Source organism: Phyllostomus discolor, chromosome 9 (genome assembly GCF_004126475.2).
Source record: "Phyllostomus discolor isolate MPI-MPIP mPhyDis1 chromosome 9, mPhyDis1.pri.v3, whole genome shotgun sequence".
Taxonomy (NCBI): domain Eukaryota; kingdom Metazoa; phylum Chordata; class Mammalia; order Chiroptera; family Phyllostomidae; genus Phyllostomus; species Phyllostomus discolor.
Genome location: NC_040911.2, coordinates 93,874,742 through 93,896,071, shown reverse-complemented (window position 1 = coordinate 93,896,071; position 21,330 = coordinate 93,874,742). Strand labels below are relative to the sequence as shown.

Sequence of the window (21,330 nt, the reverse complement as noted above, 5' to 3'; positions counted from 1 at the left end):
CTACAGATACACAGCCACCTGGGCTGTTTCCAATCTTTTGCTAATTGCAACCAATGCTGCAATAGGTAACCTTTCACACAAATCATGACATAAATATATGTAAAATGTCATCTACATGGTGGATGCCAGACTTGTCACTTTCATAAACACTGTCATTTCACAATCCCACGAGCAATGTCTGAAAGTGCCTGTTGCCTACTGCCCCACTCCCGGCCTCCAACCCCATCCCGTGTGCTGTCAAATTTGGGGATTACCGCCAACCTGACAGGTTAACATTAGTATCTCAGGACACTTTCAACAAGCATTTATCTTTTGAAGATTGAAACTGCACATCTGCTTAAGGGCCATTTTTTTTTCTGTGAACAATGTGTTTATTTCCTTTGCTCATTTTCTCTGTTCTGCTGGTACAAGTTCTTAACCTGGGGTTTGTGGCTTTCTCAGAGGGGCTTACGACTCAGAGAAGATTAAGAACTATTGGGGGGAAAAGAACAGTGCATCCTAATCCAATACACATCTGTGGCATCCATACAAAGATTTGTTTTAAATGCTTAACTGAAGTTTAAGAAAGAAAAAGGCACACATTCTATGTGTGCGGCTTGTGACCTGAATGCACCTCTATGATCCAGAGATGGAACGTGATTAGGGCACCTGGAGTCCTGCTCAGTGCTCCTAGTCCTCACCACTTAGATTTCCATCTGTAGCTTTACTGCTTGGTTCTATCTTTTGGCCTTAACACCTTCCTGATGTAATCGTAAGTTTTTTAAAAAGCTTTTACTTCTTTTAGAGATGGGAAGGGGCAGAGAAAGGGAGAAAAAAGAAAAAACATCAATGTGTGAGATGCATTGGTTGGTTGCCTCTTGCCTCTTGTCCACCTCCAACTGGAGACATGGCCTGCAACCCAGGCATGTGCCCTGACTGGGAACTGAACCAGTGACCTTCCAGTTGGCAGACCGGCACTCAATCCACTGAGGCACACCAGCCAGGGCATCATCATACAGCTTAAGTTACAAAGTTCAAATGAGTGAAAATTTGAGAGAAGGCAAGATGCTGGGTCTTCAAGTTTTGAAAACACACTGTAAAGGGCCTTCTCACACTTAAGGGAAGAGAATCTTCAGTCCCAGGGCTCCCTCTGCAGGTGATCAGAAAGACCAGGAAAAGCTTCCCTCTTGGAGCTCTGAGAATTGACTGGAGTCCCGGGACTGAAGTTGCTGCAGACTTAATCCAGACGGGTGCAGGGGGGTATGGCCAAGTCATGTAACAGGGCATCTAAAAGTCCTCCTGCATTCCCCACTCTACAGCTCAACATCTCAGAAAAGCAACTATTAAATACCAGACCATAATAGCTTTGGGGCATGAGGAGAATGCCAGGCAAGTGCAGTGAATCTCTTCCCCAACTTTCACCAATTTGCCCCCCAAATAACAGATTGCTGTAAAAAGCTCTGCTGCTAAAATCTGTCAAAGGAGTCAACAGCCCCCAGTTATGATTCTAAGGAGCCGATGAGCAACTGTAATGATCTGCTGAGATGACTGACTGACTTACCGATGGACTCACTCACTTATTCAATCACGTGGTGGCAAGCCCTGTGCCAGGTTCCAGGACACGAGATGCAGCACCTGCCACGGCGAGTAAGTGTGAAGCGCCGTGAGAGCACACAGCACAGGGGCATTTAACCTATCCAGGGAGAACAGGAGCTGAGGGACGGCAAGTTGGGTGGAAAATGCTAGATAATTCCTGCCCTCCAGAAGCTTAGAATCCAGCTGGAGACACAAGAAATGTATGGGCAAAAGGCTAAAAAGTAAGTTAAGGAGGCACCTGATGAAGTCCTAAGGGATGTGTTTCTGGAGTCCCGGAGGTGAGGAGGGGCTCTGGGCTCACAGAGTCGGCAGACTGAGGAGCTAGAGGTGCGTCAACTGTGGCGGCATTCATCTGGTGGCCACAAGTGCAATCCGTGATAGGAGAGTGGGAAGGGTCACCACCACCAAGGGTAAGTCCTTCATGTTGCAGGTCCAAGAATTCTACTGTGTCAAGGTGCCCAAGGCTGATCAAACTCACAGGAGAGGACTCCATTTATGTTGATGATGACCTATGAACCAGATGCCAACTTGCCAACCTGCAGAAGGAAAGGTGTCTTCTCCAGAAGCGGGAGGCCTGTGCTTGCCTCACAGGGTTCGCCCTGTTTCTCTCCGTTATTTCCCACCCTCCCCTGGTGGGCCCTCACCTCTCCTGTGGCTTCAACAGCCACCCATGTGCTGACTCCAAATCTCTATTTCTAGCCTGAATCTCTCACTTGAGCTTCAGACTCACGTACCTTCCTGCCCTGGGCAAAACCACCACGCAGCTACCCCCACAGCGCTCTAGCTCACTGTGTCCAAACTGAGCTGACGCTTCGAGGCATCTAGTCATACAGAGACTGTGGGAGCAGACGCTGGCCAGACTGCCCTGGTTCCGATTCCAGCTCCACCACTAACAAGCGGTGTGACCTTAGGCCAGCTTCTCCACTGCAGTTTCCTTATCTGGAAAGTGAAGACGACGTTGGTAGGCTCACAGGAGTGCTGTGAGGGTGAGAACGCCTTTTCTGACACACAGTAAGAGCTATGAAAGTACTATCTTTTACAATTATCATCCGCTTAAATGTTCTTTGCCTGCTTCCTGTCACCTGGATTCAGGAGTTACACTAGAAACAGGCGACAACACCCATTCAGTTGCTCAAGCCAGAAAGCAAATTGTTACAGTCCACTTTCTCCCACGGCTCCTTCCATACACATTCAGTCTCTCATCACAGCCTGATCTACGCAGTTTTCCATCCGTTCACGTGTTTTCCGTTCCTAAGGCCACCTGCTCTCATAATCACTGCAGCCTCAGGCCTGGATCACTGTGCCGTCCAGGTGGAAACCAGAGTAATCTTTTTAAAGTAAAATGGTCATTTCCCTTCTCATCCACGGCCTCCATGGTTCTTAAAATAAACCCCTTGGCATGGCCATTAAGACCCTTCATAACCGGTTCCTGCTTTCATCTGCACTTCAAACTCCTTATGTCCAATTAAACTCTTTTCCCAAACTCGTCTGCTTTCCAGATTCCCCTCTTTAGTGAATGATACCACCTACCGGCCTTCCAAATACTTCCTGAGTAATAAACCACATTCTCAGACTGCATCTAACTTCATGTGGAGATATGCTTACATGAAACACTTTAAAATGGTTGGAGTTTTAGTATCTAATGCCATAATGGGTAGAAGTCAGGTAAACTTAAGAATTCACCAAAATTATATTTAGCAACTACTAACCTCCTGGAATTCATTGATCTAGATACAGTCCTTGTCCGCAGGGCTGTGTTTTATCTATGGAAATATTTTTGAAATGACAGCTTAAAAACACGTTTGATCTTGCTGCAACTCACTTGGCAACTTCTGAGAAATTGCCACTATGTTTTCCTCTTTTTTAAAATTCTTTTCTAAGGGCTGCTGAGAGATGGGTAGCAGTGAATGGACAGGCTTTAGAGAGACTGCATCCTGACCCAGCCCTGGCTGGTGTGGCTCAGTGAATTGAGCCTGCCCTGTGATAAAAGGTGGCCAGTTCCATTCCCACTCAGGGCACGTGCCTGGGGTGCAGGCCAGGTCCCCAGTAGGGGCGCATGGAGGCAACCACACATTGATGTTTCTCTCCCTCTCTCCCTCCCTTCCCCTCTGTCTAAAAATAAGTACATAAAATCTTTGAAAAATAAAAAATAAAAAGAATCACTTTGTAAATCCTGACCGAGTCACCCACTACCACCAGACAAAGGGAGCAAGGATAAGCTATCTAATCCCTCAGAGGCCCAGTGGCTCATCTGCAGTGTGAAGTCACAGGATGTTGAATGAGAACATGTACATAGGCGCTGCACCATAGAAGGCAGCCATTATCACAGCATCATTAGGTTTTATGTTGCACCTTTACCCTGCACAATTATTCTTTCATCCTCTGTCGGTTGAGCCTCTGGTATGAACAAGAATTTTATAAGTTTTGCCCAGGGCCCATGACATGCTTTGTATTTGACAACTTTATACAATGACCTGTAGATTCCACTCCCAGAGGTGGGTCAGGCATTCCAAGGTCTGGCTATAATTAACTTGTATATACCAAACTATTTTCAGCTGCCTAACTAGTTAGGAGACTATATCCAAGTATTGGGGGGTGGAGGTGGGAGGGTCCAGCTTGGGTTCGGGCAACATCTCTCACCCTAGCTTGAGCCAAAACCAACTGTAGCCAATACCACTGAGGGCACAGAGGCACAGCTAGATCAGCGGAACCAGACCCATTGATGGAGGGGGTGGCGGCTGCTGCACAGCTCATCCCTTCCCTGCCTGCCATTGGAGCAACCATCAGAATCGTAAACATGGAAAAATCCCCCCAATCACTTCTCTAGGTGACCTGCCTAAAACTTTTTGCAAAAATGAGTGTGCGTGCATTTCTCTTCGAGAGAGTCTATTATTTCTCACCAGCCTCTTAAAGGGGTCCATGGCTGAAAAACCCGAGACTCGCCGTTAGGATTCCTCACTCAAGTGAAGACACTGAGGCGGAGAGAGGGAATAGAAGTTGCCTCAAGTCCAACAGCAGGGGCATGGACGCGAAGGCTTCCCGATGTCAATTCCGCTCTCACATTCTTGGCCCTGGCCCCGTCCGACCCCGCCTCGCTTCTCCCGAGGCTCTGAAAGCCCCGCGGGAGGCTAGGGCTGGTGTGCCAGCCCTGGAGGTGTTGCATTCGGTCCAAGCGCTCAGAGGGCGTCTGGAGCCACGAAGACTCCCCACTCTGGTCTCACCGCGAGGGACCTCGTTGCCTTTGGGACTCCAGGTAGAGCTCCAAGGCTAGTGAACCCCGCGAAATGGAGGTGGCTTGCCGACTATGAAAAACAACGCCTACTCACTCACCTGACACAGAGGAGGAAGTAGGCACTCCCCAAGAGCCGGCCCTGAGGGAACCTACTGCACCAGGGGGAGGGAGCGAAGAGAATAACAGGAAATGACGTAGACGCACGTGCTTCTAAGAGGGATGAGAGCGGGGCGTTTGAGAGGCGCGGCCGGAGCTCCGCGCCTGCGCGGTCGCAGCTTGCCGCGCTGCCGAGTCACTGGGGTGGGAGGAGCATGAACAGGAGGCGGGGCTCTTGCTCGAGTGACGCAGGCGCAGTGCGACTCCGGGGGCGCGGGCCGCCCCCTCCGCGGGTTTGGATCCGGGTCAGTCAGCCGCCGCGATCCGGGACAGACGATCTGAACCGACGGTACTCGGTGGCCGGAGCGCTGCAGCTGCGAGGAGGTGAGCGTCGTGACGGGAACGGGAGGGTTCAAGTCACCAGGTCTCGGCCCTCTGGCCCGACCTGGCCGCGGGCGGCTCCCTTTGGGGCTATCCGCCTCTCGTCACTTCGTTCTGCGGCGCTGACTGCCTGGGCTGGGCCGGGCCGGGCCTGGGCCTCTCGGCCACCTCCTCGGCTTCTGCGGCCTGGTCCTGCCGGAGCTCCGCTTTCTCGCCCCTTCCCTCCTCCCTGCCCTCTCGCGGCCCCCGCCCTCTCCGCCGGCCCGTAGGTTCCCCTTTTCGCCTTCCACGGCCGCCCTTTGCCCCTTCCCGCCGTTTCCCGCTCGTTTCGGAGCCCCAGTCTCGTTGGCTGTCTCTTTGGCTCCTCTCCCGCCTCTTCCTGCATCCCTGGAGCCTTCGCCCGAGCCAAACCTCCCATTCTGGAGGCCCCGGGCGGCCAGAGGTTGGGGGTCCCGGACAACTGTGCACTTTCCGAGCCACCTAGGTTCTGGTTTTTACTCCTGATCTTGTTTAACCTCGGTCAATCCGGATTCTGGGAGAAAAGAATAACGTTCTCCTTTGGCTCTAGCAACGAGATTATAGGGGTTGAGCAGGTATGTAAAGAGAGGTGGGAATGTTTTGTGCTGGGGGCCTATTGTTTCAACCTTAGCTCTCTTGGCGAGTTTCTGGACAAGGTTTTCTTTCCCGGGCTCCACGCATCCTGATGGGCTGTGAGTTTCTGAGTTTTTAACATTCATGATAGGCTTACATGCGGATCCTTTATTGATCTTTCTCAGGTCTTGACAGGGTCCTGGAAATTTGGACCTAGGCTCGAGGTTCAAAGAAATCTTGGTTGAAACCGCAAGATAGAAATAAGATTTTGACACAAGCTATTCGTTGAAAGTCAGAGAAAGCCAGAAATGTGCCCTTTTGCTGGAGAAACTTAGAAGAATTTTGCTTGTCCGGTTTGAAAGGTTGGGGACAATCTGAGGCATATATTGCTCTGTGTGACTTGACTTAAAGCAAAAATAAAGTAACTTTAAGTGGGCCTTTAAAAGTTTGATCTTTGGGGGATTGTTCAGTTTCAAGAAGTCAGTGCTGTGAAAAGGGCAAGAAAGTCTCCCACAAATTTAATGTTAGCGGAGAGGGATAAACCAGTTACGTTTCCCAGAGCCTGTCTTAGAGCTCCTGGCTGGAGTGAATGGGGAGCCAGGAATACAGAGGAGCACAGTGGACCTTTTGTAATTACAAACATGATCTGCTCCAGCTCCTCCTGCTTAACACTCCTCTTTGCTCAGGGTTAATGTGACTGAGAAAAGGGGAGTGACCCCAATGCTGAAAGTCTGAAAGTAGTCGAGATGGAACTTTATTCCTAAAGTTTTAGTCTGTAGTTAGTCTTATTTTTGGTCTGTTTTCGTTTTTAACTTTTAGTGTGTCAACAAGAATGTTAAATAAGTTTGTATTAGCATCTAGAGGTCACCTGCAGTGCTATTAAACTAGCACCATATAATTAAAAGTTACATATCTGGGTATAGAGCTCAGTAGCACAGACTTAGGGCAGGAATGAGACTCCAGCTCTTACAGGAAGGGGGTTCCGAGCCCCCGTATGGGTCAGGTTCACCTGTACATTCCTAGCACCCAGTCTAGTGCTAAAGCCCGTGGTAAGACTTTTCTGCTTGTAGAAGGAGTGGATTTCTGCCTATAGAATTGGGTGGTGTGTATTTAGATATGATGTACTGTTTGCAGAGAGGTGGAGGAGGGTTTGTGTGGGGTCTGCAGGGTTGGGGAGACTGGCTCAGTTGATTTGACTATAAGGGCTACATGTCTGAGCTTTTGACTGACTGGTTATAAAGTGACTACCAGAAACTAAGTCAAACCTGGTTCTAGTTCTGCCAGCGGGAAGAATTTGTTTACAAACTGCAATAGCACTCTTTAGATGCTGTGGTGGGGCTTTAAAAATACTAGAATGTGATCTTTGCTCATGCCTCTTCCTAGATATATAGGACATTATCGTGTATGTGGGGTGGTGGGATCCTTCCCTAAATTCAAAAGAATTAGAAGTCAGTGACGTACAGAATGGGTAATGTTTCCTCAAGTTTATATACTGGGTTAAATAAACCAGCAAAATGTATGTGGAGGGTACGCTTAAATTTTCTCTGAAGAAGTTGAGGTGAAAGCTAGCTGAGACTGTTTCTTCTGAGACTGTTTTCAGTGGTCCGTGTTTCAGTCCCCAGAGAGAGCTGCCTAAAACATCTTACTTGACACATACATACACTCATCGAATAGTCTTGGTTCCTTGCTGCTTCATTCTACCACTGGGACCACAGGGTTGCATTATATTCAGCATATTACAGCACCCTGACCTTTGGAATATTAGAGGTCTCCCAATAACACCAAACGCACCCCTGAGAAGTGAGCAGATGGGGAATCAGAAAGGATCCAAGGGGCCTGCAGAGAGTTCCGTGGGGGGTGGGGTCAGGGGCAGCAGGTTAGGGATAAAGAAGAGGGGAAGTGAATCCTTTGCTTCAAATATTCCCCATCTTTTTTTTTATTTTCATTTTTTTCTTTCGGATTCTCTGTGATGTCATAGATACTAGTTTATTTTTTGTTCAGGATTTGGTATTAACTAATATTCTACCCTGAGTGAAAGAATAATTGGGAAACCAGATTCAAAGAATTTACTAACAGACTTTTCAGTTGTGTTTCTTGTTGCTTTTGTTGGTCTCCCTTCCCCTTTCTTTGTTTAAATATAATAATTAGGGTGAAAGAAATGGAGAACTTTGGTTTATCAGGCTAGGTGTTACTTGTTTCTTTTTAAAGAGAGGGGAAGGGAGGGAGAAAGAAAGAGAGAGAAACATTGGTTGGTTGCCTCTCCCACGTGCCCCAACCCGGGACCCGGCCCTAACCCCAGGCATGTGCCCTGACTGGGAGTCAGACCTACAACCCTTTGGATTTGGGGATGACACCTAACCCTCTTTCTTTTGTTTGAGTTTGTTCTTTTTATCTTTTTGATTTGTAGGTATAGTTTATTTTGTATCTTATAAAATACCCAAACTATTAAAAAAAATGAAGGTATGAACCTTTTAAGTAGAATGTGGAATATTCTGTAATCATTGAAACGTGTTTGTAATCCTGCCTTAACAATGGTAACAGCTTGATATCTGTATATGACTGTTGATAGGGATATTGATATTTGGATCAGGGTTGTTTTAGAGAAATGCTACCATGTGTCATGAACTTATACCTAACTAGAATTTTTAAGGTTAGACAAGATAAATACTCGCTAGCATTTTAAAGAATCAGAATGCTATTGGTTGAGCTTCTCCCTTTTATTTCTGATGCAAAGGTCTTTTTGTCTGTAGGTTTCCACACCTCTACAACTGGATTTTTCCCCCTTTTAAGAAGTATACTTAAAGACAGATTTTAGGTGATCTTGTTTCCAAAACTGTGTAAAAGGGTATTGGCCTCAAGTATTTCGGTAGTTTAAATTCTATCATAATAAATAGAAGAAATAAAACCTATAGTTTTCTAAAAAGAAAAAGTGTAATATACCAAGACTTCTTCTTAAAAATAGAAGTTTGTTTTCTTTCCACCATCAAATAGTAATAGTATCAAGAATAAGGATTTTCACAAAAGGTATACTTTTGAACCCAGCTGTTTTCACTGTGCTCATTTTGATTTTCTTTTTCAGTATTAGCAGGAACATCCATAGAAGTGTAAAAACTTGCACAATGAAGTCCGAAGCCAAGGATGGAGAGGAGGAGAGTCTACAAACTGCTTTCAAGAAGTTAAGAGTGGATGCATCGGGGTAATTAAATATACAATATGTTATTTGGGAATTATTCTTGCTAGATTTAAATAGTCTTTTTCTCTGAAGAACTGTTTCTCTACTAAAATTGCTCATTATTTGTAGAAGATATAAACGTTAATAATGTGACAGTCTGCCAGATTCTGCACAGTATTATGTTACTTGTAAAAGAAACTCTTCTGTTAAAAGTTGTCGGTCACGTGTACTCCGAGGTTCCTTGATTTGGTATTCCTTAACTTTGAGGAGGGCTTTCCCCCTCTCTTTTTCATCAAACATTATCAGCGTCCCATCAGGGATTTCCTCATGTATCTTTAGGGAATCACAGTATTTTTCACTAAAAGTGAATTGTCTCAATAGAAATGTATGCAGACACAGTCAATTTCATGGGCTCTGTTGCGGGGGCTATCACTATGGAAACCTATTCATTAGGGTTCTGTCACAGAGATCAATAATCTTGGTCCCTTTGGCCAAACTAATTAGAGCACCTATAGACCAGCTGCTCTCTGAATGTTAATATTTCACCCTTTGCAAAATGTTTTGTGCACAGTACCTCTCAACCCCATTCTTTGCCCCAGGCCAGAAGAAATTTCAGATTTTTGGTGGATATAAGAATACCAAGCACTGGAAGCTCAGGGTAGAATATTCCACAACAAGTAATAATAATAATCACTAAAATTTATTACTCACTATATCCTGGACATTAGCCCAAGTGCTTCATACATGTTATTTAATCCTCAGTACCAACTTTCTCCAGTTTACAGATGAACCACATGTGAGGTAAACGACTTGCTGAAGGTCCCATCGGTATGAAGTGGTAGAATTGCATTTGAACCCGGATCATTTGTGTCCAGACCTGTGCTCTTAACCATTACTTTTTGTGGTATCTTGGAAACAATGTGAAAGGCATGCAGTAACTGGACATAGTAAAAATTAAATAGATGTTAGCTGTTGTTATAGCTGCTTATTGCTAACACTATTTTAGCCTACCACATGCGGAGATTTATACTAATAGACGGATTCATGCTAAATGTGCTAATTGTATAATAGCTGTTACAGGTGCTCACGTTTGCTTCTATGATACTTCAGATAAGTATGCATTTCCTCCCCATGGCTTTTCCAACATGGTAGTCATTTTGCCATTAAAATTGGTCAGTACTTTATAAGCCGTTTTGAGAAATGGAAACAAAACAGAGAAACAGTTCAAGGTTGTGGTCACAGTGTTTGCCTTTGTGATTTCTGGTATAGAATTTTTTTTAAAGCAGGAAAATACCAGGAGTGCGGCATATACTCAGGTATATATATACATTTCTTATTATGTACATTTATATTATATAAATAACTCTTGATACACAGACTGTTCTCCTGGAATTAGAAGTTGGAACATTAAGTTGTTTCTGTGCCCTTAAAAATTACTTGGAACATTAAAAGTTTCAAAATATATGTACAATATCTGGCCAAATATTACATATTTGTAGCATATGGTCTGTTTCGAGTACAATTATAGAAAGAGAAGGAGCAGTGGAGAGGGCATTTGAGAAAACCTGACACGCACGAGTACAAGGGGTGAGTCATTGCCGTGACTAAGCGGAGGAAGGCTCGTCGGTGTATCGTACGTTTCTAGTTGTTTCGTGGTGTTGCCGACCTGCAAGTGGGACATCAGGTGGTGACTCATCAACTCACCAAGCCTTGCCGGGAGCAAAGCGTGATCCTGTTCAACAGGTTTTGGCTTCGGATGGTATTTGTCCTATTGAGACAAACCTCAACGTATTTATTATAAAACAGCATGATCCTTTTATGCAACTATAAAATAATACATGCTTATCATAGAAGAATTCACAGAAATAAAAAAGGAAGCCAACATCCCATTTTACCATAGTCACTGTTGATATCTAGACCATCTCTATACACTTTTTTTACATAGTTCAGATCATTATGTATAGGTGCTTATCCATGTTTTCTCAATATTATAGCATTCTCTCATGAAAAGTTCTTTATACGTTTAATTTTTAGAAATTTCTAATATTCCATTTATGTAGTACAGTGTTTCCCATTACTGGACATTTAAGTTATTCCTGGTTACTTTTTATTTTAAATTATACTTCAGTGAACATCTTTTTAAATTGATTTTCAGAGATGGGGGAAGGGAGGGAGAAAGAGAGGGAGAGAAACGTCAGTGTGTGATCCTTTGCCTCTTACATGCCCCCCAAATGGGGACCTGGCACTGGAAACTGAACCAGCCACCTTTTGGTTCACAGGCTGGTGCTCAGTCCACTGAGCCACACCATCCAGGGCTCGGTGAACATCTTTTTATTTTACTTGAGTAGATTTTCTGTTTGTAGAGGATTTTTATCGGTACCACAGCGTGTGTGGTAGGAACCCACTGTGTGTGCGTAAGTGTGTATTGAAAAGGTCTGCAAGGATTTACACTAAAATGTTAGTGCTGATCATCTCTGGGTTGTAAGATTATGGATGACTCTTTTTTCTCTTCAATGTTTTCATCTTCTTTCCTGGGACCCCATATTACTGGTGTAATTTCAAACTGCTAGAATTTAACTTGGCAATATTTCAAATTTATTAGTGTAAAAATTAGAATATTTTTCTAAAAGTTGTATAATATTTGAAAATATATTCATGTTCAAGTTAGTCTGAGTCTCCGAAAGTTTTTGCTCCTAAACTTGGTTTCCGCCTCTGGTTTGCCCACATGAAGTAGGTGGTCGGTGTCATTAGCATTCTCCCTGGACGTGAGGCCTGATCTGCCCCAGATAAACAGCCTTCAAGTCTATTTATATCCTGCTGCTGGTTATACTTAAGAATCATTCTTTGGCTTGCCATTTTGCAACAGTGGACTTATTAGGGATCCTCCAAATTTGGTTTTGGAGAAAAATTTGCACTAAAAACTGAACGACTTAAATTAGAAAAAAGTAGTTTTGTTAGAGTTGGGAGCAGTAAGTGCTCCTTGCACAGCTTTCTGTAGCAGTAAACTCGGTTCTTGTCTCCAGGTGCACAGCGTCTCTGTCTGTCGGAGAAGGCCCCAGTGTGAGAGCGTCCGTCAGAGCAGCAGCAGACGATGCCAAGCCTAAAACCGCATGCGCATCGAAAGACAGTTGGCATGGGTAAGAGCTGCGTATTGCAAATGATTTTTATGCCAATACCTTAAAATACGGGATTTTCCTTCCCACGTATCCAGAAATGGGTATGTTATGATACAGAACCCAAGACCCACGGTTTTAGAGAAGACCCATTCTTCCCAGTTGTGAATTTGACGAGATTTTGCAGTATGGCCTGGCTCATGGTCAGTTTCTCTAAATGTTCTATGTTTGAGAAGAATAGGTCTTCTCTAATCATTCTTGGGGTCTGTACTTGTCCATTAAATTAAGCTTTCAAGTGTGTTGTTTGAATCTTCTTTCAAATTTTTTTGTCAGCTTGATCTGTCAGTAATTGAGAGAGGTATATTGAAGTCTCCCCTGCTGGATTGCATTTGTCTGTTTTCCCTTCAAGCTCTGTATTTTTGCTTTACGTATCTTGGGGCTATTTTGTAGGGCCGTACAGCCTGCATTCGTGCCAGTTTAAAGTGGCATCTTCGTGGTGAATTGAGACTTTTACCATACAGTGACAGTTCTAATTCCTCATAGTGGCTTTTTCTTCAAGTCTATTTTGTCCGGAATTAATATAGCTAATCCAGTTGTCTTTTAGTTAGTATTTGCCTAGTGTGTCTTTTTCTATTATTTTCAACCATTCTGTGTTTTAAAATTTTAGACGTGCCTTATAAATACATATAGCTTATTTTGTGTTTTATTCAGTCTAATCTTTTTTATAACTACTTAGTTAAATTCATTTACATATATTGTGATATATTTGGACTTGTTTCTGTCATTTTACTTCATGCTATTTGTCATATTTTTTGTTTTTCCTCTTTTCTCTCCTCACCTTTAAAAAACTGTTTGAAATGGGCTCGTTTTTCCTCCACCGTTTTTCCTTCTCTTAGTTTGGAGATTGTATACTTTGTATTCTTTCGGTAGTCAGCCTTGAAATTTTACCATACATGCATATCAAAGACAAAAGTTAATATTTTTTAGGAGATTTTATTTATTTTTAGAGAGAGGGGAAGGAAGGGAGAAGGTGGGAAAACATGATGTGTGAGAGAAACATGGATCAGCTGCCTTTAGAGGCCCCCAGCCAGAGACCTGCTCTGCAGCCCAGGCTGTGCCCTGGCTCAGAATCAAGCAGCAGCCTTTCGGTTCCCAGTCTGGTGCTTGGTCCACTGAGCAGCACCGCGCAGGGCCAACAGTTAGTACTGTAACCCTCTTCCTTGAGACCCTTTTACTCCCAGCTCATGACTTCCACGGTACAGTGGCCCAGTGTTTCATTCCGTCACTGTTTAATCTCACAAATCAGGTTTTATGTAACTTTATTTAAATAGACCTGTTAAGATTCCTCTCATTTACGCTTTCTTTGCTCTCACTGTTCTTTCATCTTAGGTCTTCCATAGGATCACTCTTTTTTTTTTTTTTCTTACTAAAGTGCTTCCTTCAGTGGTACCTTGAGCAAAGGTCTTACTAGCAAATGGGGCCTCTGTGTTATAGAACTCGATACAGAATAAACTTACTGGTGCCCTTGGAGTTGTATAACATCATGTTGTTGGTAAATATATTTTGCTTTGATTTATCTGAAAATGTCTTTATTTCATCCTTGTTCTTGGAAGATACACTTGATTTGATATACTTGAAATCACAATTCTAGGTCGATAGTTATTTTCTCTTAGCACTTGAAGGTATTGTGCATTGTCTTTCTGGCTTCCATGTTGACATTGAAAACCCTTCTTTAATTGTTCTTTTGGAAATAATCTGTCTAGTCTCAGGCCACTCTTAAGAAGTTCTTTTGCCCTGGCTGGTGTGGCTCAGTGGATTGAGTGTTGGCCTGGGAACTAAAAGGTCGCCAGTGCAGTTCTCAGTCGGGTCACATGCCTGGGTTGCAGGCCAGGCCCCCAGTTGGGGGCATGTGGGAGTCAACTGATTGATGTCTCTTACACATTGATGTTTCTTTCCCTCTCTTTCTTCCTCCCTTCCCCTCTTTCTAAAAGTAAATAAATGAAGAAAGGGGGAAAAAGTTCCTTTTGGGTTTGATATTCTACAGTTTTGCTATAGTGTGTCTAGATGTGAATTTCTTTTTATTTGTCCTTCTTCAGTGAGCTTCCTGTATCTGTAGATTCTTTCATCAATTTAAAATATTTCTCAGCTGTTACCTCTTAAAAAGTCACTTTTTCCTTCTCTGAAGTCTTTCTTTCAGAGACTCCAGACTTCTTAGTCTTACACATCACTTAACTGTTACTTTTTTCCAACTCTCCAAGTCTCTGTGCTGCCTTCTAGGTCAGGAGTCAGCAAACTTTTTTGAGAAAGGGCCAAATAGTAAATATTTTGGGCTTGGAGGGCAAGAGGTGAGATCTAAGGGTATCAGATGTGCACTGTCCCGGCTGGTGGACACAGCTTGTGTTCAGCTCCTGAGATACTCTCAGGATGAGTGACTAGGCTGGTGGGATGGGTGGGTACGGGGCAGTGCCGAGGTCAGCTTCACTCTCTGCCCTCGTGGTAGCCAGATTGTAGCATGTCCTGTCTCCCAGAGGGAGCCTGGCACAGGGCACATTCTCAAACTGAGATGCGACCTCTCAGTGCCCAGTGACTGCTGACAGCAGAACCTCAACATGCACGTAGTAACTGGTGTGGGCCCTGAGCACAGTGTGGAATGTGTGCTGGCCAGGAAGGCAGGTGCAGGGAGTGGAGGGGAAACCAGTCAAGTTCAAGGAGTAAATCTGTCAGCTGTTACCAGTGATAGAAATGAACCCTGAGTCTGACGTTTAGTTTAGTAATCATGGAATAGTGGCTGTTTGTAGCATTAGCCTTACAGTGGTACATCAGCTGCTGAATTTGGGGCATAGAAACATTCAGTTTTTATAACATCGATTTCAGCTGTCTGTGCAGGACGCTTCCCCACACCACTGGGTCAGAGTTCCCAAGCCAAAGGTTGGGGCAGGGCGGGTGTTCTGCACTAAATGTTTGGCCCAAGGAATGCAGTTAAAAACTACCCTTTACCCCTCCTGTTTCCGTAGCTTGCTAATGGAGATGTTGGAGTTTTTGAGACACAGGCGTAGGCAGCTTGAAGTGGAGGCAGGCACATCTCTTTGGGGGGAACTAATGACCTTAGACTTGTAGACTTGAGAGGAGGCGAATTTCCAACTGTCGTAAAGAATTTGTTTAGGAGAGTTCTGTATCCCAACATCTTCTTGTACATTTTTTCCCTCTTAGTTCTACAAGGAAGTCTTCACGAGGAGCAATGAGAACACAGCGTCGTCGACGTTCTAAGTCTCCCGTCCTTCATCCTCCGAAGTTCATACATTGCAGTACAATAGCTGCTTCTTCCAGCAGCCAGCTCAAGCACAAAAGCCAGACTGACTCTCCTGATGGCAGCAGTGGCCTGGGAATTTCAACCCCTAAAGACTTCAGTGCAGGAGAATGCTCTCCTCTCGATACTAACCACACGGGGGCAGTTGTTGAGCCTTTGAGAACTTCGGTTCCAAGGCTGCCATCAAATAGTACGAAGGAAGACTCTTCTGAGGCTACTGAAGTCTCCCAAGCAAGTCTCAAGGCCAGTGATCTCTCTGACTTTCAATCGGTTTCCAAGCTAAACCCGGGCCAGCCATGTGCATGCCTAGGCAAGGAGTGCCAGTGTAAGAGGTGGCATGATATGGAGGTGTACTCCTTCTCAGGCCTGCAGAATGTCCCTCCCTTGGCCCCGGAACGAAGATCCACGCTTGAGGACTACTCTCAGTCACTTCACACCAGAACTCTGTCTGGCTCTCCCCGCTCCTGTTCTGAACAAGCTCGCGTCTACGTGGATGATGTCACCATTGAGGACCTGTCAGGCTACCTGGAATATTACTTGTATATTCCCAAGAAAATGTCCCACATGGCAGAAATGATGTACACCTGATAGCAAGAAGCTAACTAACATGCTGTAGACCAATGAAGGGTTGTCAGAGATTTAGTTAATGGTAGACCTGGCAGCCACTTTGTGTGAGAAGACATCTCCTTCTGCTCACTGTGCTTGCAATAAAAACTTTACTTGGCATCTCAGTTCATCTTTATTCTCTCTTATTTTCTGAGTTCTTACATACCCAGCAAGGCAAGCCGATCAAAGAAAAACTCCTTTCACTTAGCAATGTTCCTGGGGTGGCAGTGAGTATGTGATCAAAGCCTCTGGAAAACAGTGCATTTTCCACATCTGTTTAAGATTCGGTGGCCAAGGAGAAGGAAATGTGATCTTGTAACTGGACTGAACACTTGTCATGTTGTAGGTGCCAGCCCAGAATATTAGAATTTCTGTGACTGATTTAAACCACCTCTGAATTAACACAAAATTTATTGTCTTTAAAAGTTCCTTATGTTATTGTTAAGCCAGAGATCTAAGGTTTAGATTCAGTATGAATAAACTAGCTGGCCTGCCCTCTTTTGTTTGAGAAAATCATTAACCCTCACTAAATAAACCCCTGCTGGTGCTGTTCATCCTACCCTGAAACCTTTCATCTCACATGAAACTCCTCGGGTAAGCGGGAGCTTGGAGAGGGCCACTTCCACTGGAGGAAGGGGTTGTGATACATGGCTCAGGTATGCAGCTTCTCCATCTCGGGCGTTTTAGTACGTGTGGCGTGTTCAGTCACTCATCATGTAGGTCTCCTGCCTCAGCTTCAAGTGATCTGGCTGGACAGGATCTCTGGTCAGTCATCCAAAAATGCCCTCCAAAGTTTGGTAAAGAAATCCGTCCTCAATTTCAGCTGCAGGACGAATCCCTGTCTTTTACAGGTGCCTTCACCGTGTATTTTACATATGCCACATAACTTTGAACTCAGACCATCGTAACATAGCCATGAATTGAGTGGAAATTTGTCCATCCATTTTCTTCTATCCTCACCTGAGGACACCTTTTTCACTGCTTTAGAGAGAGCAAGGGGTAGAGAGAAACATCAGTGTGAGAGAGAAGCATTGATGGGTTGCCTCCTGTACACGCCCAAACCAGGGATCGAACCCCCAACCTAGGCACGGGCCCTCATGGGCAGTTGGACCTGCAGTTACAGTGTGACGCTCCAGCTGAGCCGCACCAGCAGGGCTGTCCAGCCATTTTAACACTATGTTAATAAAAAGTTATATTTAGGTTACAAGATAAAGTTGCTCTTTACTACAATACCCCACTGTCTGTGGGGCTGATCCATGACAGTGGGGTCTGGGCTTTGCTAATAGATGTCCTGTACTTGGGGAGGTGGGAAGGATATTTACCAGGAAAGCCCAAACGTAAGTAGTGAGAGACCTATGCTAGTTAACGAGTTGAGTATGGATTTAGTAACATCTGAGGGTGTGGTTCAAGCAAGGGAGCAAAGTACAGCACTAGGAACTTGAACTGAGAGGTTTCCTAATGCTAGTAACATGTACTATTTCATACAGCTAAGGCGGCAGTTCTGAAACTTGCCGGTCTCAAGACTATGCTTACAAGTTGGGGATCCCAAAGAGCGTTTGTTTATGTGGGTTATATTTATCACTATTCACCATATTAGAGATTAAAACATTTAAAAAATGCGTGATAATCTATAAATCCATTTATGCTAATATATAGACATTTTTCCAAGATCTTATTTTTAGAGAGGAGGAGGGATGGAGAAAGGGAGAGGAATATCGATGTTCGAGAGAGAGAAATCTATCAATCAGTTTCCTCTCACACACCCCCAACTGGGGACCTGGCCCACAACCCAGGCATGTGCCCTGACTGGGAGTCAAACTCGCGACTTACTGGTTTGCAGGCTGGCACTTGGTCCACTGAGCCATACCAGTCAGGGCTATATAGATAACGTTTTAAATTGGGAAAATACTACTCCAAAACAGAAGGAGAGTGGTATTGTTCTACATTTATGTACATCTCTTCAATGTCTGGCTTAAAGACAGCTAGATTCTCATGTCTGCCTGCTTCTGCATTAGTCTCTCAGGATATTGCCTGTCATGTTACCTCTGGAAAATGACACTTGTGAGACACTGTGCTTGGAAAAGGTAAAGACTATGCTAATATGAAAATAGTTTAGCTTTGACCTTGCAGATTCTCTGAAAGAGTGGATTCCCAGACCACACTTTGAGAACCACTAGTCCAGGCCATTAGAGTTGGTTGTAAAGGTGCCCACCACTCACCCTCACCTCCATAACTCTTGTCTTGCTTCCCCTTTATCACTGGAGAGGAGTGGGACACATGGACAAACCTGTTCCTTGAATTCAGGTGATTCCTAAGTCTAGGACCTGTTTGGTTTGCTTTTCAAACCAGCCACCTGGCTCTGTATGTGAATGGAACAGCCATGAGAGAATGAAGGCAATGCCCTTTCCCTTCGTACAAAGTTGTTAGGGGGAGGGGCTGTCAGGGTTGAAGAAGCACAGGTTCCAATGGCTGAGCAACCTGCTGAAGGAACCCAAACGTGGATGAAAGCGTCGGCATTCCAGATTTGGAGGAATGAGTGGTGAATATGTACCTCTCAGTATCTTCCTCACATCATGAATCTTAAAGCCAAAAATTACTCTCTCTAGGCCCAGTTGGGCAACTACTACTACATGTCTCTCCTTGGGACATTTGACCAAATTTTGTGAGTGCGACTTACTGAACTAACCTTTCTCCGAAGCTTCTTGAAAAACATTCAGATTGTAGATTGAGGAATTTTAACTCTCGTGTTTGGAAGAGTAGCATCCCAACACGTACCTTTAGTAATTATTCATTGAACATTCATTCATTGAGCATCTGTATCAAGTGCCTGCTGCACAGCAGAAGCACTGTACCAGGTGCTGGGAGTAGGACAGAGAGTGGAAGAGCACCCTTGTCTTCAGAGGAAGTGCCACCGAGAGAGGAGGACTGGGGGACAGTAGGGGCTGGGCAGAGGGAGGGGCTGCTATTTGGGGTGATCAGCTAAGCCTCTGTGACAAGGTGGCATTTGAGCTGAGACTCGGACAACATGAGGAAAGTGAGGGGACAAGCCATGTGGGTATCTGGGGAAGAGCGTGTTCGTGGCAGTGGAAACAGCGAGGGTATCTGTGGCCTGAAGCAGGCAAGGCCAAAGAAGCATAGGGCGGTGATAGATCACGGAGGACCTCATAGGTCATTTTAAAGGCTTTGACTCCTAAGGAGATAGGGAACCACTGGGGCAGGGCAGGGGGTGGTTGGGGGAGAAGAGACGTGATGCCAGACCGGGCCTTTTAAAAGAGCACTAGCTGCTGTGGGTGAGTGCAGGGGAGCAGGGGAGGGGGAAGCAAGGAGGGCCGACAGGAGGCCATTGCGGTAAATCGGACAATAGTTTCTGGTGGCTTGGACACTTGGCAACAGAGCAGAGAGATGCGCTCTGAAATTACATTGAAGGCAGAGCTGAAGGGATTTGCTCGTCGACACCCAGTGTGGGAGAGAGACTGGAATTAAGGACGACTCCAGTGGTTTCAATAAGCTGGGAGCTGGCTGGAGGAGCAGATCTGAGAGGGGGAAACGGGAATTTGGTTTGATCTCCTCAAGTCTGAGATGCTTCCGACACACGCAGAGATGTTGAGATGGTGGTTGGATATGGGGGACAGGTACAGGCTGGGGACACAGATATAGGAGCCATCAGTACGTGGACGTTATTTAAACTATGAGACTGAAGATCACCTAGGAAGCAAATGTAGATGGAGAACTGGTCCAAGGACCAAGCTCTGGGACATTCTCAAGACACAGAGGGCAGGAGAGTGAAGACGAACCAGCAAAAGTCTTAGTAGGAGCAGCAGGAGCAGAACCAAGAGAGGAGTTAGAAAAGTCAAATGAAAATGCACTTCAAGAAGGGAGCTGTCCATTGCCCGATGCCGCAGAGGAGGGGAGAAGAGGGGCGCCCGCTATGTGCAGCCACTGGGCATACAGAGACGAGCCGGGATGCCAGGCACAGAGTCGTGCTCACTCATTGTTCTGGAATGAAGATAATCCTTGCTCAGAACAACTCGTTGAGGGTAGGAGCCAGCGTGTGGGAAGCCACCTAACCAGCCAGGAATCTTGTCTGGGGAGGCGAGGCTTCTGCAGCGGAGTCTCCAACACTGAGGAGAACTCAAGTGGGTTTCTGTGTGCGGTTCCCTCTGTTCCGGATTGTCAGTTCCCTTCTCTCTGGGCTCCCTCGGAAGCAGTCACTCTTGAGGAGTTGAGAAGGGAACAGGAAGCAGGTGACTGCTCCATCGGACCAGAGAACCATGGAGCAAGAAAAGACCCGGGAGAAAGAGGAATGGGATAGATACTTTTTTAAAAAATATTTTATTTATTTATTTTTAGAGAGAGGGGAAAGGAGGGAGAAAGAGAGGGAGAGAAACATCAATGTGTGGTTGCCTCTCACATGGCCCCCACTGGGGGACTTGGCCTAAAACCCAGGCATGTGCCCTGACTGGGAATCGAACCGGCAACCCTTTGGTTCACAGCCCGAGCTCAATCCACTGAGCTACACCAGCCAGGGCTAGATACTGAAAAAAAAAAGATTTTATTTACTTATTTTTATAGAGATAGGCAAAGGGAGAGAGAGAAACATCACTGTGTGGTTGCCTCTCGTATACCCCCTTACTGGGGACCTGGCCTGCAACCCAGGCATCTGCTCTGATTGGGAATTGAACTGGCAACTCTTTGCTTTGCAGTCCGGTGCTCAATCCACCACCCCAGCCAGGGCAGGATAGGTACTTTTACACACTGTTTAAAATTCACTCCATGTTTAGTAAATTCCATTCCATGGAAAGAACTTGGTTTTCCCAAGGAAAATCTGTTGCAATGCACATATGGCCAGGAGAGGTCTCCCTTTCCCCAAAAGCACTGGTTTAGAGGGCGGGGCCAAGAAGTGATGGCAGGTCAGGAAGCTCAACACTGGGGGAAGGCCCAGAGCGAATCCGACAAAGAATACACTTAAACTTTTAAGAAGTCAAAGTGTCCCTTGAACAGTAAGATCGATTATCAGTTTAGAAAATGAAAGACCACAGAGTAATGTTGAGTAAACATATTGGGAAGAGTAAGGAGTACTTCAGAGTCTAAGAACTTAATATTTAGAGAGCTCGCTTCCCGCTTTGGTGACTACTTTATTAAGCATGGTAGTTTGAAAAGTAACTTATGTGAGGATAATATTATTAATAACTAATATGTATTATGTGTTTAGTGTTCTAAGTCTTTTTTTTTCACAGCATTAACTCATGCGATCTTC

At 45.0% G+C, this 21,330-nt stretch overlaps 2 protein-coding genes across 3 annotated transcripts in view; one reads left to right on the top strand and one right to left on the bottom strand.

Annotated features, from left to right (window-relative positions):
* Nucleotides 1–4,996, bottom strand: part of GDAP1L1 (ganglioside induced differentiation associated protein 1 like 1) — a 45,056-nt gene extending 40,060 nt beyond the window's left edge. Inside the window, exon 1 of one of the 2 annotated variants that reach the window (XM_036009862.1) lies at nt 4,902–4,996. The gene's annotated coding sequence lies outside the window, so the exon portion shown is untranslated. The remainder of the gene's footprint in view (nt 1–4,901) is intronic. The other variant, XM_036009861.1, reaches the window with a different exon arrangement.
* A 166-nt stretch (nt 4,997–5,162) lies between these two features.
* OSER1 (oxidative stress responsive serine rich 1) lies at nt 5,163–16,198 on the top strand. The gene is made up of 4 exons (XM_028524777.1): nt 5,163–5,287; nt 8,955–9,071; nt 12,071–12,184; nt 15,371–16,198. The coding sequence occupies exons 2-4, from the start codon at nt 8,995–8,997 to the stop codon at nt 16,053–16,055; spliced, it is 876 nt and encodes a 291-aa protein (XP_028380578.1). The 5' UTR covers nt 5,163–5,287; nt 8,955–8,994; the 3' UTR covers nt 16,056–16,198.
* The last annotated feature ends 5,132 nt before the right edge of the window (nt 16,199–21,330 follow it).